At 40.6% G+C, this 27732-nt stretch overlaps 1 protein-coding gene across 2 annotated transcripts in view; it reads right to left on the bottom strand.

Moving 5' to 3' along the window:
- The window catches only part of st6galnac3 (ST6 (alpha-N-acetyl-neuraminyl-2,3-beta-galactosyl-1,3)-N-acetylgalactosaminide alpha-2,6-sialyltransferase 3), a 31481-nt gene extending 8822 nt beyond the window's left edge, over positions 1–22659 (bottom strand). The window contains exon 1 of one of the 2 annotated variants that reach the window (XM_070919208.1): positions 22238–22659. In XM_070919208.1, coding sequence (XP_070775309.1) covers positions 22238–22596 — 359 coding nt within the window. In that variant the 5' untranslated portion in view covers positions 22597–22659. The remainder of the gene's footprint in view (positions 1–22237) is intronic. The other variant, XM_070919209.1, reaches the window with a different exon arrangement.
- Positions 22660–27732: the final 5073 nt, after the last annotated feature.

Here is a 27732-nt window from a genome sequence, read left to right as displayed (position 1 = left end):
GTTCATAACTTCTGAGATATGAAGTGTTAATTAGTGAGCTTTAGAGGGGCTAAATTTGGTTGAAATGTTTTTTAGATGTCTAGGTTTCATGTCACGATGGGGTGTAATCACCAAAGACTCCTCACATATTTTTTCTTCAACTTTTTAGTGTGCACAATTTTATTTATTTTACTTTTCTTTAAAAGTGTAATCTCTTTTACAATCTAGTCACATACTTTATCAAATCAGTTGTTTTCCCAATAACTCCCTTTTTTAAACTTTATATTTCTGCTGACTGAAATACACTCTGCTTCACAGTTAAGAAGTAATTTAAAGGCTGATGGGTCAATTGTTATATGCATCATACATTAAAAAAAACTCACTTTTCAGCCAAACGTAGACAGCAAAACAATGCTTACTTGGTTCCTTCAACCTCACCATCAATTACCTGTTGTTCCATGGAGCAGAACAATGATTTTTACTCTTTTAACGTTGGATTTTATCTGACTGTAAAGCCCTTTTTAACACAGTTTTTGAAAGTGCTATATAAATAAACATATTATTAATACTGTGCTAAAGAGCACGATCAGTGCAGTACCTTCTGTTCTTTTCAGCCAGGTCAGGTTGTGCTTGAGGTGGCGAGACCCAGGCCCTCCCACACATCCATCCTTTATCAGACACAATCTGCTGAGCATTTCATTAGGACCAAACCAAGTCCCCTTCCTCTCTCAGAGGAGGAGGATGGGCATTACATCAACTGTTTATTTCTCTCTTAATCTATTTTTCTCTTTTCTATTCCTCAAAGAAATTGGCACTCAAGCAAAGCTTGTGTTGTATATTGTCGGGGTTTTCACAAGTGCCACCTAACCGTCGCACGCAAACGCAATGCTATTTTTAAAAAATGGCTTCTTCATCAGATGTTATTGTTTTTAAACTGATCCAAGCTCCAGAAACACGAACAGCAGACTTGCCTACATCGCCTCTGTCCCTCCCTTTCATCATCCAGATATGTGATTTTCTTCTCCCGGCAGGACGTAGCCTCATGCAAATGACTGTTTGTTATTAATTGATTATTTTATACAACAATAGGCCGCGAGACAAGTCGTTGCGTTTGCCCATGGGCGAGTTCTGTGTAGATGAACAACATATCGTGTCTTCCTGTGTCTCTGAAGCAGCTGAGGAGCCCCTGGGACAACACAGTGACAAAATCCCGAGCAGAGCCCCGGGGTGAAAACAGGGCTTTTTCGTAACATTTTTCTTTTACACAGACCACAGAGCACAGCAATTTATTTTAATGATGGGAATGAGCAATGCAGCCGTGTGGGCTTGCTGAGGCGTTTCTTAATTCTGCCGGGAGGCAATATGAAGCATCGGGGGTGACCTCTACAACCTGCATTATGAAAAAGACAATTTGCTTTCTTCAAGTCTTGTTTTGTTTACTTTTGTACCAGTATGCAGCGCTATTAATAACCAGAAGAAGAACGTTAGACCTTGAAGAAAAGAGGCCTGTTGATGCAGAGAAGATTCATCTTTTGTTTGGATGATGTCAGGTCAGGAAGAAGCTCTCTGCTAATTCCTCTTTCTTTCCCTCCAATGACTCTCTGACTTGAAACTATGAAGTCCCTCTTTAGTTTGAATCTATTTTATTGGCATGTCAATGTAAAACATATGTATATTGTTTATACTGTATATGTATATATGTTTTTAGCCATGAGAGCAGTGTGGCTCTAAATCCTAATTAGTTTAGTGATCCCCTGAATTTTTGTCTAGCGCCACCGTGAGGTTGACAATGTAGGTTTTGTGTGAAATATCTTGAGGGTTGGTACAGTCATTCAAGGTCTCCTCAGGACCAATTGAAACAACTTTGGTGATGCTTTAACGTGTCATCTGCCACCATCATCAGGTGAAAATGTTCATTTGTCAAATACTTTGGTTTATGACCAAATCCCTGCAGAAAAAAACTAAATGAAGTCTGAAAAGTGGACACAATAAAAAATAAATAATATTCTGTAAATACGTCAGACAATAAACCAAACTGATAAAATGACTGACATTATAAATCTTTTACTGTCTAAATATAATTTAATCAAACTGAGAAAAGCTACAACAACCAATAACATCTAAGCAGAGGTTCAGACCACCAATCAGTCCACAGTCCAAAACTTCCAACTGGTTCAACTGTAATTAATTAGCTATCAGAAATCAGAGAAAGGATAATGCTGTGATATAGATAGTATGTTGTAGGATTGTAGGAACGTAATTCAGGTGAGAAGTCAGGCTGCATGTGTTGTAAAGTTACTTTCATATAACATTGAGGCGGCTAATGTGTGTGAAGGTTGTTTCCAGTCTCATAACAGGAGACAAACTGCACTATGTTCGTCTGGCTAAAGAAAAGCAAGATTTTCATTTTCTGGCGAGGCCATGAATCCTCGATTTTTCAGAGCTTTCATAACATTTCGCTATTACAGTCTTGAATCCAGCAAGGAAACTATTTCTGTATGCTTACTGTAAAATATTCATGTGGCATTGGCTTGCCTCCATTATACAAAAATGCCCTCTGTCAATCTACAGTTCATGGTCGTAGATTCAAATGTTCTGTGTTTTTAATTGATATTCAGTTTTATTTCAGAGGAAAAAACGTAGCACACTGGTTAGTTGTACAGGTCATTTTTCTCTCTCCCTTTTAGTGGTGTACTTACAGTAAATTTACTGTTTTTAATGTTTTCCTGAATTAAGCAGGTTTGTGGCTCCGAGTTCAACTGGTTTTGCTGTTAGTTTGGTGAAACTCAGACTGGTTCACTGGGTCAACTTCGACATAATGAGGGAGGTCTTTGCACACGACAGAATCCATTTTAGCTTCTGGTGAAATAACCTGTAAGTGGCATCCAGGACAAATTAACTGGACTAAAATTTAACTGGGCTTTTTTGACTTTGCTGCTGCTCCTCATAAACACTTTGGGGTGGGGGGGGGGGTCACTTTGAAAAACGTTTACTGCAACTTTCTTCTAAATTGGACTCTAGTTTTACTTTTTCCATTCAGAGAATTTGTTATCCACATTCTTGAATTGTGAAATCAATTAAATCAAATCATGTGAAGCCGAACCCAAACGCATCCACCTCACAGACACACACGATGGTTTTAAGTGGTTTAATGAAAACTGAACTAAAGTGGAAAAGCTACTAATATCACACCATATTTTCTATCTCTACCTGTAGTTCTGTCACACAAAGAGCAGGAAACACAACATGCTAATTTTCAAGCTTCTTCTTATACAAATATATGAGTTCTCTAATAAATCAGCAGACGTAATGAAGGCTCCGGCAGCTCCTACTAGCTGAACACATACTATTTATAGAGAGATCAAACAATGTCCCAATCAACACAAGTGTGAGTCCTTAAACTAATGACATCTGACTGAACAAAGAAAGAAGCTACACGAACGAAGTGAGAAGTCCTAGACAAGAAGGAAATTCAACCTCATCTGTACAGTCACGATATAGTACAGCCAGATATATCTCATTCCTCTGTGCTGTACACCTCCATCGTTCTCTAAAAACTATTAAAAACAAACTGTTTCGTAACATTTTCTTAAAACTACAGTGTCCAGCTGTTTGAGGAAACTAGAGAGCCTATTTTTTAAAATGTAACTATATATCTGTGTATATATTTACAAAGATTTACGTCTTCAGGAGAAATCAATGGGCTTGGGGCTGAGTAATGTAGGGACGTCGATACTCTGAGAGAGACTGACACATTTGGTTGTTTTCATGCGATTTTATTGACATAGGAGAAAATAAAGAATAGCATGAGCCTTGGAGACAACAAAACCAGATCATCGGCATACAGTAGTAATTTAAAATGACTTATTCATTTATGTCAAAGTGCAGACCTGTCCCAGGCCTTGTCCAATTTAAAGAATTTTCACTTTTTACTATTCATTTTCAATTGTATGCACTCTATCCCTAAGCCTGTTGAATATGTTTAAATTAATTAGCTCATTTTGTTGGATTGAATCAAATATCCTGTTTTTAGTTGTGGTGCAGTTTGTGATGAGGATACATGGATGTTAGTTTCACGTTTTTGTAAAACATTTATTTGGTTTTGGCTCAAGACACTGTGGTAGTAAGTAAGTAAGGGTGGTATTTAAGTATCTGCAGAAATGACAAGAAAGCCAGATGCCCAGATTCATTGGTAATTATGAAGCTAAAATCTGTCATCTTTGTGGAGATGGAGGGAAAAAGCTTTTGTCTTAAGATCTTCTGGAAACAGCCGAAATCCCGAAGGAGGATGAACAGTTTTGAGAGAGCTTTCAGTCAGCTCCACGGGATCTTTACAGCCTCGAGGACCTGCAGTTGTTTACTTCTGTTAATGTCTTTTCTTTCTTTTCTTTTCTCAAGTTCATGGACAATCATTTCAACATTTTTATTCAGAATTTTGAAATCACTCCTCGAACCTGCCGTGCTGCATTGTATATTGCTTGCTTTCTGTGTCTTCTGATATTCAACACTGTCTTTTCTTGGGGATTAGTCCTTTGTACTGTAGTCCTTTCGGGCCTGGTGATATTGGATATTGGTCCCTTGGGGGGATCTCTTTGTTTCTGGTTCAATATTCTTAGCTGTTTTCAAATTCTCTCTCTCTCTCCAATGACCCTTTTCCACTTATTTCCTATTCACACTCGATCTCTGCTCCTCTGTGTTTTTATCACCTCAATCCATAATTTCTCCCTCTAAGCCTTTCAACGCTCTTCTTCGTCCCCTCTCTCTCTCTCTGTTCTGACCCTCTGTTCCCTGCCTTCCCCTCTCCCCCCGAGTTAATGGCCTTGTTGTCCTCCTAAAGCAGATGTCATTATGAGCGAAGTGAGAGGACGGAGGACAGAGGGCTGGTAAAAAAAAAATAGGGACATAGAGGCTCTGAACTCCCCGTGTGGAGGCTGATGGCCCAGCAAACAGCCAACAGTCGTGACACTGCTCTGACATTCTGCACAGAGGATTTTGTAGAGTGAAGTACCCACTGAATAGCTAATCCTGGGTACAGTGAGTTTACTGCCACCGAAGTCAAATTGTGCCCCATTTTAGTGGCGATGGAGACCAGAAGGGAGAAGACCGAGAGGACAAAACCATGATACGATGAAAATACCACAGTTGAGTAGAATTTTTTTCCAAACCTACCCTGAAGTGTCCCAGAAAAATGTCAAGAGCACCAGAGCATGCTGATGACGATGGTACATTTATTCAGCTACACTGTCATTACTGCTCAGCTTTTTCTAATGTGAGATCTCACTTAGCTTGTGGAGTACAATATCCGCCTGTTTGGGTTGGCATGATTTGTCATGATAATCAGCTTTAAAAGCAAACTTTTTAGGGAGGTGGCCCATGGCTGATATTTTAGGGTAAAATACAACCGTAATATCAGCCATAAAGGGGGAAGCAACAGTAAAATATGCCTCATTAACCTGAAGAAACGCTGCAGAAGTGAAAAGTGGCAGATTTATAATGGCTAAGGTATTGAGTCTGGCCAAAGTCCAGACTGTGGTGAGTCTTCTTTCTTCTTAAAGTTTGTCGGATGTTTCTAATAAAATGACCTGCATGTCACCTTCATGCATCATTAATGTTTGCATTATTCAATCCAGTGCAGAAAAGAAGCATTTAAAACTGAGCTTGAGCCCCATTAACACAGTACAATATAACATGTGGCAGCACACACACATTTCTGATATGTTCAGCTACGTCATCTTACATGGCTAGCTAGCTCCCGTGCTACATCCATGGATGAGACTGACACAACGGTACAGACAGTTGTTGTCGGCTTACTGTCACGTGGAATAGATTGTATGTGAAAGTATAGTATGATATGTAAGCGTTAATGTTTGCTGTCTTGGCTCTGACCTCATCAGCACAGCAGGGAGCGACGATACGAACTTCCCCTGCTGGTGTAAGGTAGACTCAGAGCCTACAGCTGGATGCTGAGGTGGAGGTCGTCCTTTTGAAATGCTACATGAACAGCAGCAGTAGCAGCAGGCAACAGCGTAGCTTTCAGTGAGCAGTGTGGCTCAGTGAGCAGGCATGCAGCAAATATATGGTTCATGCTTCATCGGCTTAGGTCTGGATTTTATGGTTTCAGTATTGACTGAAATGAATAATGTGCATATTAGGTTGAACATGACTTGGAAAAAATGAAATCTAAAATCATATTATGATCACATTCAGGACTCTTGTTTGTTTACTCTCATAGCAGCTAACATTTCAAAGTTAATGGTGCTTTGATTTATTTATGTTCATCTAATTTAACACTATAGTGGAGAGAACAGAGAATAAGAAGATACAGTAAGATACTCAGGACAGGGAAGAGAGTTGCTGCGTCTCATTTTCTGACATGTGCTCCCCTGCAGAGTCTCGGTGCTGTTAGCATGATCCAGGCTGCCGTGTTCACAGACACTCTGCATGTGGAGAACATCCATCATCCTAACTTGCTCCACACTCGCAACATTTGTCCCCTGTCGCGTTTACAAAAAAAAAAACCCCACAAACACCCAAATGACCTACCAGATGGTGCTAAATGGCGAAAGCCAAAAAATAAAACATATTTTTCCCCCCTCTCCTGCATCCTCACTGTGATCCTTCCCCTCTCCTGACATGCACGGAGCTCACGGCGAGGGGTTTCCACTGATCTCCTCATCTCCGCCTGGCAACCAGCACTTTAATAATTCTCTCAGTGCAGAAGAAGGCATCTGATGCTTTTATGCCCACCACCACCCCAGCAGTTTTCTCTCATTAATTTCGCAGCACCCCAGTGAGTCTGAGGCAAAGACTTTGAGGAGAAGGCAACACACTTAGTCCTACATCTTAATCAGTTTTTTTTTTTTTTTAGGTCTAAGGTGTGTCTGAGCTGTTTGTTATACAAGCAACATTTCTTCCTCTTTGTGGGAAGATAAATGCCTGACGATGTCCTACCTTCCCCTTACGTGGCATTAAACCCTTGTTGTAATTCATAAATCAGAGCCATTCAGCATTAGATTAAATTCATTAAAGTGCTGCATATAGCTTTGATAATAAATCATAATTAACTCTGTGCTTATTCCTAAAATAGACCACTGCCAGGTGCCCCATCACCTTTGATGAAAAGTGATGAAAAAGTCTGAAATTCTTTGAACAATTTTGACATAATAAAGAAAAATTACGTTCCTAATTTTCTATAGCCCCAAGGAAAAGGAGAACTTTTTTTTTTTACCATAGGGGAAAAATAATGTGTGTATATTACCATATCGTTTCCATTAATTGAGTTCAACTGATTGCACTCAAATGCTTCAAAAGTGAGGCAAAAGTCAAAGGAAGTCTGACTCCACTGATAGTTGTTTCACACAATTGCTGCCACAGATAATTTATCTGTCTCAGTCACACTCCGGCTGAAAACTTCAAAGCAAATCTCTCTCCAGTTTTCGTCTGAAACAACTGGGCAGATATTTCCAACCGATTATATAACCTTGTTTCTCATTTTAAAAGACAAAGCCAGATTAGTCAACTCGAGCTCAGCGGTGAATCAAAGTGTGCCACACACGCTAAGCATATTTTCTGTTACATTTTAGGGCACTTAGCTGACGCGCTAATCCTCAGAGTCGTACAATGAGTGGAACAGAAAATTCCAACTTGGGTTCAACTGATTTTGGTATTTTTAGTTAGCAGTAGCTCATGTTTTGTGCCAGTACTCTGTGTATTTTCAGAATTCAGTGTCTGCCCTAAATTCTCTTATTGTCTGGGTGAGAAAGCCTCCGAAAAACAACATTCAGACCACCCTGGGACACTTAATCTCTCGAGTAAAACCCAAATTAATGTTTCTTTAAAAAAGGTTACCTGTTGTTTCAGGCAGGAGGACCACCTACAAACTGCAAACACTCAACAATTAAATTGAGTACAAATGTAAAGTAACAAGATTAAGAGTCTGTGCTAGCGGCTCAGTGAGGCTGTACAGAAGTGCTTTGAGCTAAATGCTAACACTGACAATGCTAACATGCTGATGTTGAGCATCACCATCTAAATTAAACTTAGAAAGGCTGAAAATCTAAATCCATTCCAGGTTTTCTGCAGCTGTGTAATAGAACGAGTCTTCAATATCACGTCTGACATCTGAAATGCATTAACAGCCTCTATTTTTATATTTTAGTCTCCAAAAAAAGAAAAATCCAAACTCCTACGTGGACAAGATTATAACCAATCATAAGGGAAAAGTGTCAAACTCACAGCAACCAAACAGCTTCTCTTTGTACCAAACATCACGTATGCACTCTCCCAAATGGGTGACTAGTGGGCCGGTAATGAGCATGTACAGTGGTGTCATGGAAACAGGCCACCTGTCAAACAGCAACCTTCCCACAACCCACCTGTCACCTGTCAACAACCATGCCATTTTATTTTTTTGTGGGGTGTGATTGAAACAGACGTCGTGAATGGCAGGTCTGAATTTTAATTGACTCTGAGAGGGAAAAGAAAAAGCTGCAAACAACAATAACAACAGGAATTTTAAAAAGCCTCCCCTGCTGCACCGAGCCCACACTGAATATGAAGCATCTCATACTATTTAAATATCGGCATTGTTTGGTTTTTCATTTTCCATTCCTTTGACTGTAACGCTCAATAATAACATTGATTTTGCTTTAATTGAAATGAACAACATGCATCTAATTCCCAAAGTCAGTGTGCATCTTTAGTATTGTACGTACTATTACTGATGTTTCTCTTCTTGCCTTTCACAATATAGTGGCTTAAAAAGCAGCAGAAAGTGTATTGGAGTCTGACATGACTGCATTTGTTTTTGGCCATTTAACCGTCTGATAACCTAGAAGCAAAAGAATTACAGCTCCGGTTCATCTTAACTTCAAGTTATGACTTCTGAGACGTCCGCAGACTTGATAAAACAACTAACGTGAGCGGACAAATAAGTCAACAGATAAACAAAACAGCCAAAAACTAGCACACACACACAAAAAGCAAAATAGACCCTTTATTCATCAAATAGCCTTATTTCTTTGGAACATTTTCATTGAGAAGCCTATTTACCACCAATCACTGAACCATAGATTCCTGAATTTCAAGGGCCAAAATGAATCAATTGACCAAAAAATGAAGCAACAATTTTAATAATTGACTAATCATTTAAGTCGCTTGTTAAACAACAAGACTAAGAGTCTACAGCCACGCCAGAGGCTCTGAGGCTGTACAGTGGTGCTGTGAGCTAAATGCTAACATCAACATGTCACACTGAAAATGCTAACATGTTGATGTTTAGCAGTAATGTTTACCATGTTCACCATCTTAGGTTAGCGTATAAGCATGCTAACATTTGCTAAAAAACAAAGTACAGCTGAGGCTGATGGGAATGTCATTAGTTTTGCAGACATTTGGTCATAAACTGAAGTTTTACCATTTTGCCCTGATGATGGCGCTAGATGAAAGTCAGTGGATCACTAAAGTTACACATCATCCTGAGGGGACCATGAATGTCTGAACCTAATTTCATGTGGTTGAGATATTTCAGTCTGGACCAAAGTGATGAACAAGAGCCATGATGGCTAAAAACGCCAAAATGTCTACTTTTCTCTCTTTTTTTATTGGCCAATTGAATGTTTTGAGGTTTGGATTGCAATTTCAAGACATCCCCGAGGGCTTCAAGAAAAGGTGAAGAGCATTTCTAACATGGACTAACTGATTGATTATTGAAAAAACTAATTGACAGATTAATCAAATACGAAAATAATTATTAGCTGCAGCTCTAATTCAGACCTGAAGAAAACTATTATGCTGAATATGCGAGTTGGAAATGTTATTCACTTAAAGTTTGTAAACTCACGCAACAGTTTTCTGCAGTTCATAGAACAACATCTTGATGAAAAGGACCCTAGATATAAACCTGGTTTATAAGCCTATTAGCTTCATTTATCAAAGTGTTGACAAACAGCCTTGAGTAAAACAATCCCATCATTATTAGTGACCCGAGCCAAGAACCCAACACACTTCAGAGTAAACAGCATTTGTTGTGCGAGAGGAGAGAGGAGTGTGATTTGTGTGTTATTCAAAGTATAAAGTGTCTTGGAAATGAAAGCCTTGTGCGGGTTGAGAGGTTTATCTTGACCAATTTTAGTCAACAACATAAAGAAACGGCTTTACTACATAAAACCGTACAGCCTTTGCCCTGAAAGAGAATCAACGCATCAACCCTGGCAGCCTTATGTTCTACTCGCCAGCCATAGCAACAACACTGTCTCTGCGCACAACAGCCATAAACCATTTATGAAGATTTATTTGGCAGAGAAAGCAGAGTAACAAATGGTGGAAGGGTAGAAGAGGAGAGCAGGTTTGGTAAAAGTGAGCCAATTTTATGACTCGAAACAAAAAACAGAGGGAGTGAAAACAGTCTGAGGAAGACTCTGAAGGCTCTGCAGCCCGTTCAACATGTTAATGGGATGCCTGTCCAAGACCAGGGGAGTAAAAACCAAGGATTAGCAAAAACAGATGAGGACCAACTAAAGAGATTTCTCCAGGGACAGAGATCAAGACAAAGACCTGAGACCCAGAATTACGCACAGAACTACTGATTACCATTGATCTGAAGCTCAATAATCAATTAATCTCACTTGCTCCGTTGAATAATTTAGAGCTGCCTCCTCTCTCGCGTCACACCTTAGAGAGCTTCACCACAGGGAGTAATCCCAAGCAAAAGTCCGATAACCGTGGTGCTATTAAGCTCTCCCTGACTGTTTAGGCTGCCCTTAAGCCGCACCGGGTCGCCTCTCTTACTGTAAAGAAGATTTATGGCCGCTCGCAAAGAAATGTGTTACGACCTTAATATGCAAAACCCCTCTCGCTCCGACAGCGCAGCACCGCTCCTGGTTTTACAGGAGGCTTACGGCGCACGCTGCCGTGATTTTACATTTTCATGTTCATCACACCACATTATGAAGATGGTAAATGATGCTGCACACAAATCACAAACCTGAAAGGTGTGACAGATGGAATAATGAAGCGATTATTCTTCCTTTAACGTGTAAAACATTCACTAATTTGACACATTTACACGATGCCACAGCTCTCATGCATGTAGTTTCCATATCGAATATGTAGTGTATTAACGCACATGAGCACTGTGTATCTATCTATCTATCTATCTATCTATCTATCTATCTATCTATCTATCGATCTATCTATAGTGGCGAAAAGTAAATGGGTACATTTGTTCAGGTATTATGCAGGCAAAGATACTGCATCAGGTGAAAGGGACAGGTGGATGGTTAATGAAATGGTGTTACAACAGGAAGGTAGTTACTGTAGCTCGGCCGCTGATTTGGCCGCTCACCAACACGGTCAGCGGTTGCAGCAGCAGCAGTGGCTGCGACACACAGTTCTTGGAGGCAAATTAAAGGTAACCTGTGGAGTTTCAGACCTCTAGTAGCACTATGGAGTTGTTATTCTATGAGTGGGCCTCCATTTTGTTTGTCTCGTGCATGAAAGTAATACAGTTATGGGCGTCTGTACATCAATGGGTACGTTGCAAACAAGAGCTGATAATAGCTCCAAAATGTAAACAACTATAGGCTTAAAAAAAGGGATTCAAGCTGTTTCTGACATTTAATTGACCAAAAGATTCATGGATTGACCAAGAAAAGTGTAGAAAATGATCAGCAGATTGATCGATAAAATGAAAATAGTCATTCATTGTATAATAATCCAATAATATTATATACAATGTATTTTTATCTTTTATTCTTTAAGTACATTTTGAAGAGAATACTCTTTTTTACATTGTGATATAACTATTGTTATGTGATCTGAGTACTTCTTCCAACTCTGTATATAAAGTTTAAAATTAATAATAAGACAGCTTCCTTTTGAAAAATGTCCCTCATTTTGTAACAAAATGAATCCTGGAATAAAAAGCAAAGCTACTGTTTTGAGTAGAATTTATATTTTGTACCTTGAGTCATTAACATTTCAGAGAGTATAACTATAACTGTTTGAAATACTGAACTACGAAATGCAGAGTATAATATGGTATACGTTTAAGTAAGGCATGCATCAACATTAGTGAGACTTGAAAGGCTCCAAATCTTTGGGAGCTGCATTGAAAGCTGACCAGAAAGTAAACCATCTAATTTCACACGGTTCTGCAGACGCACAAGAAAAAGCAAAAAAGAAAACGACAGTGGAAGTCTCTCACTGGGATTACTATGATTTGTGTGTCAATGCGTTTAAAAATCGTAAACAAAATGCGAGGCAGTAATGCGCTGCGTTAGCTGATTGAAAAGAACCCCGAAAGCTGGTGTTTGTCAGGAAAAGCAAACGGCTGAATTATTATTTGTCGCTGGCTGAGAAACTCTCAAGAACAGGCGCTGCTCTGTTTGGGGAGATGAAGGCTTGACAATCTTACACGCAGATTTTAATACTGCTGCCAAGAGGTGATTGCTTCCCTTTTCACACAGTATTGTACAACTATAATCTGAAGTGACTAGTTCACATCCAATTTAGAGCTGAACAAATAACAGAACGTCACTGACAGGATGCATTACAGCTGATGCTGCACAGAGCATTACGGCTGCACTCATTCTTCTTTCTCGGGACACTGATAGCAGATCCGTCTTTGTCCTGCTCGCGCCAGTAAAAGCATTACTTGACATCACAGAGTGAGCGTTTTCTCAAATTACGCAGCAGGCTGCACATCTTGCATTTTATGTTTAGGCCTATTTTGCAGATTATTTGATTGTGATCCCACAGCGCGGCATAAAGTAACACGTCTTGAGCCTAAACATTAAAGAAAAGCTTGTTTAAGTCCGACGGTGTTCGAGGATCCATGAGACAAGTTATCTGCTCTGTCTGGAGACTTAAGATTCTCTACCTGCTGCAGTTAAAATGTCAAACTCTGGCCTGGGAAAAGAAGACGAAGAGGAAGAGAGAGAGAGTGGGAGGAGGAGGGCAAGGCCATCTGTAGACCTGATTAATGTGAAGACAAAAGGTTTTTGCAGACCATTAGTATCGCTGGAAATTCACATCACTTGTTGTGTTCATACTGTTGTAGTTACACTTTACATTGCACTGCACTGACAGATGATTCATGTTATTCATTTCACATTTATGGTATCCTTTATGCTTTTACAACACTGTGTTGATATTAATAATAAATAAAAATGCATCTGTAAAGCGCTTTTCTACACCCAAAGTGCCAGAGATACAAGGCACATAACCTTGTATGAACAGTGGCAGACAACAAGATTTCTAACAGGTGTTATTAAAAGCATGTTTTAAAAGGTGTTTAAAGAAGTTTCTTAAAGCGCAGGAGACTGGGTGCAACCCTGGAGCGAAGTGGGTGGGAGGGTGTGTACGTTACAGAGATGACGGGGCGCAGATCCATCAACAGCTTTGTACGTTAACGTGAGGAATTTGTACTCAACAGCGAACAGGGAGCCAGTGTATGTTAAGTAAAATTGGAGTTATTTGTTGATGTGGGCATCAGAGCATTACAGTAATATAATCTAGAGTTTCATTTCCTCTAGATTAGATTACTGTAAACTACTAAGGTTGCAACAAACGATTATTTTCATGATTTTAGTGTTTTAGCTCTTGTTGATGTGTAACTCTATTATATACTGCTTGAATAGATGGATATAGATGTAGATGAACGTCAGTCAAAACAATTTTTTATCCATTTATTTGTCAATTACATTTCTATTCATGTTGTTTCAACTGTTCTTTATGCCCTACTTTAAACTCTATGCATGTGAAATGTTTCTCCTCCTGAATCATTTTCCTCTTTCCTCGCTGCAGCTATATAATTTCCCAATAGGGAACAATAAAGGTTCATCTCATCCTCTTATGCCTTTTAAGGACAATATAGCCCTTTAAAGGACAAATATAATTCTCACAAAAAAAAAGCATAAATAAGCAAGAAAACATCTTGGTGACAGTGGTGCAGAGACACAATCTTAATACACACCGACACACCCCAGAGCCTTGTGTTATGAGGCTATTTTATCTCTTTAGAGTGTTATTTTTCTGAAGCCACAGAGGCATTTGATCTAATAAGGCTTATTAGATGGGTTTCTACATGACTAGTGATGCAGGTGTGTGTTTGGGAGATTTCGCCCAGTGGAGCTTCTTCAATCGGGTTCCGCAGAGCAGAACAGAAAATGCAATTGCTGCTTTTGTGGCTGCGGGCTAACCATCATGTCTACCTGCGTTACTGCCCAGCTGGTAGAATAACCGACTCATGTGAGCCGCACGTGATTTTGTTATTCCACTGCACAGAGCGGACTGTATTACAATATTCTAGAGAGCAGAGACGGCGACCTAAACGGGGGTATGACAAAAGGTGTCATCTTGCGTGACAAAATTGTTGTTGTTGTGATACGACTGCAAACATCTGTGGCCGTAAAATGTGGGAAGAAAGGCAAAAAAAGACACAACTGTCCTCATACTTTCAACATGACAATGCCCTCATGCACAGATCGGTCCGTAAAGAAATGCTTTTCTCAGTGTGGTGAGGAATAACCACCTGAAAGTGTTGGATGTTGCTGTTGTTCTCAGGTCTAACGCTGGTTTATACCAACGTATAACGTATATATAGACTGTATGTAAAGATGGACGACGTGTCTCCACTTCCTCCCACTGTACAAAAATGAAGCCAAAATATCCCGGATACGCTGGTGACGTCATCTGGAGCCAGAGTCTGCAAAGTGGTGATTGGTGAGTGGAGCCATGGTATCGAGGTCCCGCCCACACACCCGCCCAACCCAATCGCGAGCACATCACAGTCAATCACGGCTGTCAGTCGTGACCTTTCACCCCGTTTTCATAGCATCAAATAATAACTAATAACTAATTAAAACCAAACTTATCTGAAAAATGAACACTTGAACAAACGTGATAAGAACTACTTGAAATGTAGTGTATTTAAAAAAATGTATTTAACATGTACATTGATTTTTTAGTTTGGCCCATGTCCCATCAATGGAGGGGGATCGCTGTTATGTTTCGTAAAAATGGCTTTTCCAGGAGGAGGAGATAATTTAAACTTGCTTAACGTTTGTCTTCACTGTCAAATAATCTCCTAAACACACGCAGCGCATGCCAACCAATCAGTAGGCTTTCTCTCCGTAGCTGACACCGCCCTGATGTGTGACCCTATTTATTAAGGAGACGCACATCAGCTACGCGTGCAGGCTCCAAATTTAAGCCGTAACATCTTAACGCACAACTGTAAGCCCCCCTTTATCGACCAACATCAGTGCCCGGCATCACTAATGTTCGAGTGGCTGAATGGGAACAAATCTCTTGTGGTAATCCTTCCAGGTGAGTGGAGGCTGTTGGAGCAGCATATTAATGCCCGTGTTGTATTAGATGTTCGACAATCACATAGGGCTGTAATGTCCCGGTGTCCACATACTTTTGGCCATAGAGTGTAAATAAGAAGATAAAGTATGAGTTTAAAAAAGGAGAGGGGCAAAAAAAACATTGTTAATCAATGACACTATAGTTTAAATGTACATACAGACCACAGAGAGGCTGAGTCAACCTCTAACACAGATGGGGGACATTTTTTTTTTGTTGCCTTTTTGACTTTCCAAATGGAAATCCAATGACCAGCCCAATGTCTCTTCCCCCACTAATAGTTTTGCTAACATCCTCCGAGTGTCATTACATCATTAGGACATAAATGCAAATGGACTTTAAGGAAGACTGCACTTCGCCTTCAGCTGATATTTTGCTTCTCTCCCTCTGCCTCATTTCTCTCTCATCATTCTGGGAGGAAGCTCTGCGACGGCGTCCTTGTTCTTCTGAATTGACCGGTTTTGACCCAATGAACAGAACGCCCAGAACCGTCGGGTTATTTGTGTTCCGGGGTTTCCAGTGGCTCCATCTAATAAGATAATTTCACAGCAATTACAAGCTTTCAACACAGAAATGTAATGTCATTACACGCTTGCTCAGTGACAAATTCTTGGTTGGGACGGAGAGCGACGCGCTCAGTGCCGATTCTAAGGGCCGCATACAGTCGGAATCACGACTTCATGTGGAGAGAAACACAATGAATCCTCCTGCTCGCTTGTCTCTTTAAACGGCTCGTCATAATGAGCATGAAATTACAGTTCTGTGGTGATGCTGCGAACACTGTGTTTCAATCTCCTACACGAGGCAACAGCAACAATCGCATCTGCAGCTTCTTCTTCTCTTCACATAAAGCAATTACAGACACAGTCACGTACTACGCACCCTGTAAACAAACGTCTGTGCACTGGTGGGGAGTCATTTGACATTGAAAACTCTCCATCGCATCGGGACGCATCAACAAAGTTCAGTGATCGGGTGCTTTCTGTCGCATTCCTTCACTCTGTGTTGGAATATTTCAGGGTCGGGCAGCAATTTTCAGCTGCTTTGTCTGGAACATCACACACTTCAAAGATGCACTGGAAATATTTCTTTAAAACATAAAAGCAACAAAGAAGAGACTGTCATCTCTGTTAAGTGAAAGTGGGTTTATGTATTAACTGTAAATGATTTTCTCTGTTATCATCTGAGCAAAATAAAACTGACAGTGGCGAGACAGACAGAGAAATGTGTGGAAGTTTCTCTGACTCAACATAACACTTTATCAAGAGTAAAGCTGTTTGATGCAACTGTCTCACAGTAACGTGAACTTGTCACTCTTTAGGATTGGGATGCGTCGGTTGCAAGACATTGTGTTTCAACAAGCAGGCAGAACTACAATTTGGAGGGATTCACTGACCATCCAGCAGCTAGCTTAGCCTCTGTGACTGCACACACCCTCCATCTCTAAAGTCAACTGGGTGACTCCTAAATACAGGCGTATCCGTGGTTAACGTGAGCAAGCTAGCTGAGAACACACAACGTGAAGGTAAGACAACGTGCTCACTGTCTGGTCTGCACAGGCATTAAGCATTTCTGCCGGTCCAATGAAACATTTTGAGCATGAGACACTGTCCTTAAAATACAGGAACTATAGAGCCAAAACTCAAAACTTGTAGCATTATCAGGAGCAAAGCCTAAAGCGGTTTCACAGACAATGAACAGGAGGCTTGTGGGATACCGAAAGGTTTCGTTTGAGTGTTTATGTACGAGTGAGTTTTTATTCCGCAGGGACGTTGTCAGTTTTAAACCCGGAAAAATACTCCCTCATCCCAAGAAAATCCCTGTGGGTGCTTTCCCCTCTTCTGTCTTTCCCAATACATTCTCTATGGAGCACCTCCAGGCTCCTCTAACTGAAAACATCACAAAAGCACACACTCAGATGTGCGACACATGACTTTAGTAAAGAGCTGTTCACATTCACAAATATTGAACAGAATCTCTCATCGTGTGGTTTTAACACAGAGGAGCTGTTCAACTGAATGGTGTTTCATTTTAAACCCAAACTATTTCAGGATGAGTAAGCGCTGACTGCCAGGGGTACTTACACTCATATGAAGTGGACGGCTGGAGATTATGAGGCATGATTACGCAGCCGTGACATTCACCCTAATAAAAACAGATTAAAATAAAATTCACCACATATTCGGAGGCCCACGAGAGTGGAGCATCTGCTATTAACTTCATCTACGATTAGACTGACTGATGATGAATTGCAGATGAAACATTTATTTTTGGTTCTTTCGTCAGACTGTTACTTAACCTGAAGCATCAGCGACCCCCTTTAAGGATAATTTGTCACTTTTCTCACTTCCGGTTTGTTGCCACCGATTCTGGTCCAGTGTGAAAAATAGTTTTCTCGAATTAGAAGATTCACATTTAGTCACGGCTCTTCGATTTTATCCTCATTTAATTATACCTGAGTTAAGAGTTTTACGCCACACTCTGCCAAGTCTCATCTGACATTCACAGCAAGAAACCAGAGTCTTCATCACAAAATAATCTCTCAAAAACATGTCACTTTACAGATTTTACAGTCACGTTCACGTTATTTCCGACGTCTCAACAGGAGTTCATTTTTGAACCAGATGCGACACCATAAAAAACTGTACGTAACAACCAGTAATCTAATTTCATGCTGGATGCGTATGAGAATGACTGGGGGTGATGTAAGTACACAGAATAAATGAAGAATGACTAAATGGCACCTGTGTTCTCCTGAAGTTTAAGGTCATCTGCGGAGTTTTTGACCATGAGTCGTGCTTTCGATTTTGATGAGTAGGTACTCGTGTACCTCGTGCTCTGCCGTGCGTGGCGATGTACATGACCGCCACAAGGACGGGGGTGACGTGCCAAACATTTGTTCCAACTGCAGATCTACATGCAAACATGTAGTGGATGAGGTTTGTCTATCAAATGAAACATGTGGAACAGCTGCATGACGTCCACGTCTTCTCATTTCAGATGACTTTGCTTTAAAGAACAGGAGTTAATTGCCACACAGATGTGAAGCCATAATGTTTGCACATTAAAAACAAGTAAATGTTCATCTAATTTCATGGTCCATGTGTTATGTAAACCGCAGTAGACAAGAGTAAAGAGTAAGAGTTATATCTAAATGACACCTGTATTCTCTGGGAATTAAAGGTCACCTAAGGAGTCTTTTGACTGTTGGTGATGTTTAATGAGCAGATCGGTTTTGGAGGGAGCAGGTTTCAGATGCTGTTCCACGATCCATCTGTTGACGCATACTGACACCTTTAAGCCCGAATCGCACTCTTCACATCAGCGTGGCCATGAGTGTTCACGTGACGTAAATTCGGTCATCTTTCCGTGACTGCGAGGAACTATACGGGCCGACAAACATGTGTGAACATGTTCAATGTAATATAAACGTTCCTGTCCATGACTTGTTTGTTTTGGACTATATCCGGGTATTAGCATTTGGTGTTTTTATCAAAGCTAATGACTTTAGGGCATTCCTGCTTCAGCTGAAAACGTCTTATCAATTGCTGAAGTCACATCACCCGACATGTTGGTGAACAAAACTTTACTCTGCCTCAAAGACTCACCATGTCTATGGCATAAGACATCGCTCTGTTTCAGGCAAAGCAATAAAAACAAGAAGAAGGCTGCTAACATATGTAAAGTAAAGAAAGCCTTATGTAAAAAGCATGTCTTGATGGTCAAAAATGCATTCAATGTGACTTACCAGTCTTACAAACACACATATAATTGTAGGTTGTACTTATCAAGGATAAAAATAGTTAAAGGAATGTAAAGAATAGTGTTGAATAGGAAAAGACCACATGAATGAATGAGTACTCACAGGGAAAATAAACCTGCCCACACTATCAGAAACAGAAGGACAGTGTCACACCTGTGAAAACTCACACATCCACACAAACAAACAAAAAAGTACACACACACACATGCTATGAAGGAGCAGCTGGCTGGGAAGCAGAGACCCGGGTCACACAGGCCCAGGTGGCACTGCTGTAAAGTGACACTGTGATTTAAGTCCTGTGTCGTCGTAAGGTCTGTTATCTACCGCCGCTAACAGGCCCGCGCCGATACGGTCCGACAGCCAACGACTGCAGCTCAGGAGGCAGCACTGATGACGGATAGGTTCAGCCCGTGCATCTTCCAGCCGCAGTGCGCATTTACATGAATCATATGTTTAAGCAGCTGTCAAATACATTTACATCCAAAGCTGTAGTCTTTTTTTCTTTTCCTTGACTTGGCTCCTGTTAGACGTTGATTCAATTTCTTCCTGCCTGTTTCTTTTAGATAATTTTTTTTTTTTGTTTTTGCTTTTTGTTTGCACAGTTCACCGATAGATGGATGGAGCGAGAGAGGAGGACGACAAGCGACAAATATCCCTGGCCGTATGTGAACCTGGGACGTCACTGAGTCATCAAGATACACCTCCTGTTTGTTTGAAAATACATAAACACGGATGTTTTCCCTGCCAGCAAACAAAGGCACCCGCAGAATCCTGTGTATGTAATGATGATGAATCTGTGGCATGCCGTATTCAGTAACAGTGCTTTATCTCCTGCAGATTTACCTACATGTCTGTACATCCTAAAAAAAAAAGATCCTTACACATTATTGTTATTATTATTATTATTATTATTAAGAGGACCCACTCCACATATTTTAATAGTAAGATTTTTTTTTTTGCAGTTAGTGTAGAAGAAGTCAATGTACTCCATTGTTTTGTTCCTTAGGAAATGATCCAAAAATTGTGCCAACGGATGTTAATTCCACTATGACTACAGAATAACACCTCACCAAGAGAAAACACATTTTTTCCCAAAGATTTATAATACTTCTTTGTTTGCTTTCTGAGGTGTTACTGGAGCAGGTTTTTCGTCACCACCATCCGTTTAATATTTTTTTCTCCTCGATTTCCTTTGAGCAACCCAGCCAGAATACTGACAACTCAAAATCTGCTTAGAATTAGGATGCAGTTTGGCTAGTGGCTGTTTATTAATTCCTTCTCGGTCTTGAACAGCACTTGGTGGTCTCATTTGACCTTTTCGACCTGCTCCTTTTGAAATCAGCTAGTCCTGGTCATGGAGTTAACTCAGGTTGGACTGATGCGGTCTTCACTTTAGCCTTGTTTAGATCACCGCAACCCCTCAATTGCTGAGAGACGATTACTCCATTGACTGGCGAGTCATTCAGTCAGCGCTGCGGTACACCTCCTCAGCTGCTCGCAGCAATCAGGATAAGTAGAGTTGTCATTGTTCTCTTCGCCAAACTGATGATTATCCTGCGCACCATGTCACAAATGACAAGATAAAGGCAGATTAGCTGCCCCAGTAAAAGTGTATCAGGAGTGTGTTATGTTGTTCTGGACTTTAAGACGTTAATAAATGTAGTTTGTATGGATAAGCAGAGAACATAAATTGACGAAGTTTATTTTTAGAATTAGTTATATTGCTGTAGACTTCAAGAAAACCAGTTTGCATGACTAAGTGAGGAACATAAAGAGCTGTAGTTTATTCCTGGAGTGATATAACACTTTATAAGCTCAACATAATGATAGCAGTTACTCCTTTCTCTTCCTCTCATTACATTAAAATATACTGTGCTACTGCTGTCTTTCAGGTTGATTTAAAAGCTGTTACCATGGGCACTAATTACCTCTAAATACTGCAATACGTGCAGCCAAGTTTCAAACACAAACAATGACGGACAGGCAGGGAAACTGACATATAGACAAACCTCTCAGCGCTCATCACATACGCGTTATATGCGGTTCATTGTTCGCACCTAGAGTTTGGTCTCTGTTACCAATCAGTAATGATTGGAGCGCTGCATCACACCCAGGAGCATTATGTCCTGTAATGAGATTCTTCTCCCCGGGCAAACCTCCCTAATCCCACGCCTCTATCTGTGCTTCGCGGGCCTTTCGGAACAGCTGAGCCAGGCTGAACATGGACGCTGTACATGAAATTCGTTGTTAACCCTGCCATCCTGAATAAGAGCGAGACAATGGAGCTGAAATGGAATGGATTCTACGCCTATTACCGAACATGTTAATCCTCTTAAGAAGTTAAGAGAGGTCTTGATGACATGTGGGAGAGGCAGGAGTGTACCGCTCTGTGGAAATGAGCAGAGGCTAGTCTGAGAAATGAGGTTCATCCTAAACAATAGAGAGCCTGCAGCCTGGTCCTCATAGTCATTAACCTGCAATTCTCTTTGGGGAATTGATAGAGAAAGGAGTTGCTAGGTGGGTCTGTCTTTAATTAACAGAGCGCAATTTCAGCATTTGTTGTTGCCAAATGTCTCCAACAAACAAACACTTGTTCCAGCTTTCCAGGTTATCCTTTACTGATCTGCAGCTTGAATAATTTTACAGCTTTTTTGCAAATTCAAAGTGCACCAAGATGCTTGTCAGAGAAGTTGTGAGACCGGCTGCAACTAGGGTGCTTAGAAAGACTGCCAGAATCATGCTACCTCATTAACCAGATTTTTCCCCAGACCGGCATTTGGCTGATGTCTATAACCCAGCCAGCCCATGCTTCTGAGGCTCCTCATAAAAGCTGCTCTCTAGAGAATGGCCTCCAGGGCTGTGTAGTGCCTCTTCAGAGGGAAAGTTAAGTAACTCACTTTGATAACGCCTCATGAAAGGGAGGATTTGAGACGAGGAAAGCACAGAGCATTGAGCAGACCATCAGCATCGATGAGGTCGATATTATAGCGGCGAGCAGAACAGTGAATGTCGAAGTACTGAGTGGTGAATTTGTCAGAGAGAAAAATTGGAGGTGTGCAGTGGAATGTAGTGATGCTGAGTCAAAAACAGGAGCAAAGAAATAAATAAGACTGTGATCTGGCTCACCTGTCTTTTCCCGTCTCCTTCTTGAAGACCATGTCACAGTAGTTCATCCTGTCCTCTGTGGTGACGTAGATTCGTGCATGAGGGTAGTTCTCAGCCGCCTGTCGCAGCATGTTGTACACGATGCCCTTCCCGTCCTTCCTCATGTTTCGTAGCGGCCCCCACACAACGTAGACCGTGTCGTTGCCCTGGCCGAAGAAGTACTGGGGCTTCTGCAGCAGCAGGGGGACGCTGGTGTGCGAGACGACTCTCAGCGTGGTCCTCTGGCCCACGTCGCGTTCGAAGCCCCGCGTGGGCGCGTTGTTCATCCGCCAGATGCAGGGGGAGCGGTCGATCTGCGGGCCGGCAGCCTGGCCCAACATCTGGCCGGAGCTGGACACGATGCTGCAGAGCTCGCAGTGCAGCTTCAGAGGCTGGAGGAGAGGAAGCGAGTCAGCGCATTATAATTGTTCAATTAATTAAGTTGATTAAGTCCAAGTCAAGTCTCGAGTCAAAGTCAAATAAGACAAAACCAGGTCATATCTCAAGTCAAGTCTCAAGTTAAAGTCAATCACGACAAGTCAAAGTCAGTTGAGACAGGTCCATGCCAAGTGTCAAGTCAAAGTCAATAAAGACAAGTCGGAGTCAAATCTCAAGTCAAATAAGACAAGTCGGAGTCAAGTCCCACGGCGAAATGAATCAAGGAAAGTCCAAGTCAAGTCTCAAGTCAATTAGGACAAGTCTGTCAGAGTAAGTTTCAAGTCAAGTCCAAAATTAAATAAGCCAACTCTCAAGTTCTTGAGGGCACATCCAAGTCAAGTCACAAAGTCAAGATCCAAGCCTGTCAGGTCCGAGTGCTGACTATTATAATGTACAGGCTTGATAATGAAATATACTGCTGCTGCTATCTTATTTGTTTTAAATTACCAAGTCAACACTTTTTTTCTCAGGTTTCACAGACTTTCACAAGTCTCAATTAAGTCAAGTACCATAGCATTCAGGTCCAAGTCTCAAGTCCTCACTTTTGTGACCTGAGTGTGATTCAAGTCTAAGTTTCAAGTCTACAGCTGCGGTTCAAGAGACTTTTATCAACTTCTATCAACAACCAAGGCAACAATCAGCAGGTCTGCGGTACAGCTCACACAAGAGGCACAAGAAAACGAGATATTAAGAACAGAGAAGAGAGAGAAAGGAAATACATCATCAAACTTCTGCAGTCCTCCATCATTTTCTTTTACAGCTTTTTACAACAAAGCTTTCTGGCCTGTTTGTATGCGTTTGTATTTACAGGTAATAACATCCTCCATCACTGAGAGGCTAAGAGGGAAAGTTGGTGAGTGACCAGGGGTCACCTTAAAATTACCACGGGAAAACAGAATAAAGACAACAAAATCAGACTTTAAAATTAGACCCAGAAGTAGCCACTGATGAGGTAATCACTGCTATTGATCATCAACTCTTTGTGTTCAGGGACAGAGAAGAGCTTTAGCTTTTATATTTCCATTTTTGAAAAAGGTGATAAATATTCTTCTAAAATTAAGTATTGTGCAATTCCTCAAAAGATAGGGAGCCCAATAAGGCCTCGACTGGCTTTTGTCTTTTAATCGAGCTCAATTTAATTTAAATTTAATTAGGTTATTTTTTAAATGATCTCCTAAAATGTATTCCATCTCAACGTTGTTTAATTTCCATCTCATGATGTTATAGTTTGTGATATACTTTATATGTTTGCAATAATAATATTAAAGTGATGTTTTGGCAAGGGGCTTGTGACTTAAAATAAAATGCATTTGGTAATTATTTATAAAAAAACTATTCATCAGGGTTTCACAGCTCTATATAATTTTCTTTTATTTCCTAAGATTAATGTCACTGTGCCCAGAACTAACATTGATTAAGTTAATTGAATGTGGGACCTCTGAGGTTACAACAGAGTCTTACTGCGACAATGCACAAGAGAGAGGCCAGGGAGTTGTGTAATTTATCTTTCTGTATATTTTTTTTATATATCTTATTATACTTTAGTGGAGCAAGAGGATTTGTAATGAATCTTCAATAATAGCTCTTAGCTACGCTTTGCCAAGGGAGGAAGAAAGCCCTCTCTGAATCCGAAATGGGAGATTTACCTAATTGAAGCTAATATGCTTGGTTTGTTTTGATGAGATTAAACTTACTTAAGTGAATGAATGCAAGAGAAAGTTAGAAAAGAAAAAGCATTGTGTGATGACTAAGCCGCGTTTGATCATTTGCTTAATGGAGAATAACTGTAATGTCACTGGCTCGAATATAAATTACATTTGTGATGCGTTCTGGCCGACTGTTTAGGCGGCGAACGTGAAACTTTCTCTTGCATGTTCTGCGTTTAATCAACAAAAAGGAGAGTTTTCGTGTGCAAACAAAATCCCACAAGACAATCCAGTAAATTATATTACAACCACTTGGCTTATCAGCACTCATATGACTCATTGTTGTGCAAACAGAAGATCAACTCCTTAGAAAGGAAACAAAAACAGAGTTGATTTTCTTTCTCATGAGACATAATTCTCGCGTGAATCACTCCAACAGAGCTACCTACCATTTGCTTTTTCTCCCGTGTATGGATTCAGTCACGGGTTACGAAATGATCTCTGGACCTGGGCTGGTAGCTCTCCATTTACTGGGTGGTTGAGACACACATCACCGCAGCCTTGAGCTGTCAGCAGCTCGTCCATCATCTCCCACTCCCTTCAGCCCTGCTCATAACTCCATCACGCCTTTCAGCGCACACAGATTGGCTGAGCCCTGTGGGGAACGCTGGCTGGCTAACCAGACACATGGGTTTGCGAGTGGAAACCTACAGCTGAGGAGCCCCTGAGCAAGGCACTTAACACACAGCTGCGGGGGTTGCCGTTGAACTGTATGATGCAGATAATTTATCAAAAGAACCAAGCGAGACATTTCTTGCATCAGTAGTTTACAGTCACAAAAATAAAAACGGCTGTGAACATTATTAGCTTCCTATGAACACTAATCGCATTTACATGCATTAAGGAAGTGTGTAAAACCTCATCTAACAACTAAAAACCCCAATGGAACATTTTTATTTAGTATAGGATCTAGCTCCCAACAAAAATCTCTGAACATTACGTCCTGTAAATCAATAAAATGTTATGGCCTCTTCATCCTCTCAGCTGTGATTCATGTTGCAGTTTCATGTTCATGGCGGTGCTGTTTCAGCGTGGCATGCAGTAATCGCAAACAGAGTGCGCTTTTATAATCCCAATAATTTTGGCACCCTCTGATAAATACAAAATCTACTGAAAGCCTCAGATTTTAAAGCGTGTGTGTTAAAAATAAAGTGGGTTATTTAAAAAAAAAGCAGGCTTAATGCCGGGAACACGGTCATCATTAAATTATAGCACTGGGGTGTGAATTTAACCTTGACACTCATTAAAATGCTCTAAACACGATTAATTAATAAGCAATAATTATTACATTAACGTGCCAAGTCCCAGTATGAAATGTCTCCATGGCACTTAAAAAGTCGTTGATTAGCTGTAGCTGTCTGCACGGGAAAAAGGGATTCATTACAAACGATCCTCTGGGGGCACGCGCGTTTTACTGAAGAAGTAAAACACAGTTTAACGCCATGTCAGAAAACAAATGGAAAAGATAAAGAATTACTTAAACTGAATATGCTGCAGATTTTGCTTTGTTTTCAGTCATGCTAGTGGCCAGTTGGTCAGTCGGTCCACCGCTTTAGTGCTGAGTGAAATATCATCTAGCGCCATCATCAGTTCAAAATGTTTACTTGTTCAGTACTTTGGTTTGATACCTGCAAGACTATTGACAGCCTGAGCTATACTTTCTGTTTATTGCTAATTAGCAATTGTTAGGGTTAGGGCAAGGGTCACCAGCTAAACATCAGCATGTTAGCATTCAGACGTTAGCATTTAGCTCAAACCGCTGTAGAGTACAGTCTCGTAGAGCTGATAGCATGTTCTTGTTCTTACAGGTTGAATCAGCTTTTCTTAAATTCAAACTTAGCCAGCTTATTATAACACATGATGCATTACGCATCACTAAATTACAGGTTGCACCACACAAAGCTCTCCCAAAGAGATTATTTACACCCAGTAGCAGACACGTGTAACTGTTGCATATCTGACCTTATACTTGATCAAATAATGATGCAAACTGAGAAGAAACACAATATACAACACATTTAAAAAGTAATAATAATTCAAATCAAGTTAAACTAAATGACCAAAACTCTTCAGGTAGGTTAGCTTAATCAGATATATGCTGCCACCTTTGAGGCTGTCTCCGAAACCACTACCTCATTCTCTACTCTCTGTATCATGTACACTAAATAATTAACTTAATAGTGAGCAGTAAATTGAGATTTCTGACTTTTTTAGTTGCACAACTGTAATTGTTTCTCATCAATAAAATTACACTACAGAAATAGTGTAAATGCTACGGACGCCACTTTTTTAGTTCCATTATGGAGCTTGAGGGCACTCAAACAAAATGGCGGACAGTAAATAAAGTGCACTATACTGTAAATAGGGAGTGATTTCAGACACAAAGTCAACAAAGTTTGGTAGGTAAGTTTACTGTTATTTTTGGAAGTTATGTGGCAGCTCGTGAGGCTAAAATTTCTCTCTGTTTACTCTGTCTTTTGATTGGAAGGAGCCTACAGATGTAATTAGTCATTAATAAGTCTTTACTATCTAAGACATCCCTAAAGTTTCAGAGTGTGTGAAACTAGCTGGTAGAAAGAACTTTACACACAAACTTAGTGATGGATTTACAAACAGCTAGTGAAATACAGAACTGGAAGATTTCTCATAAAAATTATCCACAAAGCAATCCCAAAATAGAAGCACTTTCCCCCTCATGGTTGCCATTGTGTACATTTCAAAGGGCCTGAATTCAAAATTTTCTGGTCTAAATGAAAATATTGAGTTTCTGTCTCCGGCTGTGATAGACCAGGGGCATGAATGTAAAGAGCCACAAGACAAATGTTTTCTATTTCTCCTGAAAAGCGGCGCGGGAACAATTTATCGCACCTGGAGGCAGACTCAATCAAACAAGGAAAATAAGGCAGACCATTCCCATGCTACCGGGTTATGCATTATACATGCTCGCGAGAGGTTTATAACACCTCGAATGACACCTCACTGTGGATCATGTGAGATTGCCTTACTGTCCAGCAGAAATATTACTGCTTCTTAAGGTGTTGCAGTGTGCTTAACAGAGGCTGACAGCTCCCACAGCAGGGTTTCACTCCGGACGTAATCGCTTACGACACCCGGCACAACAGTATCACCTTGACCAGACCTCCATAATTCTGTCCATCCTTTGTCAGAAATTTCAGGAGCGTGCAGAACACTTTTGACACTCACATTCAGGCCAATCAGCCCGTCTGATTCGCTGTAGAGAACTCACTGGTGGAGGAATTTGAGCCGAAAAGAGGCCTAATTCTGCAGAAGCTGCCAGTCTTTCCTGTGATTTGCATAAATCTCCATGGGGAG

Source organism: Enoplosus armatus, chromosome 14, assembly GCF_043641665.1.
Source record: "Enoplosus armatus isolate fEnoArm2 chromosome 14, fEnoArm2.hap1, whole genome shotgun sequence".
Lineage (NCBI taxonomy): Eukaryota > Metazoa > Chordata > Actinopteri > Centrarchiformes > Enoplosidae > Enoplosus > Enoplosus armatus.
Note: the sequence above shows the minus strand (reverse complement) of the source record. Positions and strands in the feature narration are given on the sequence as shown.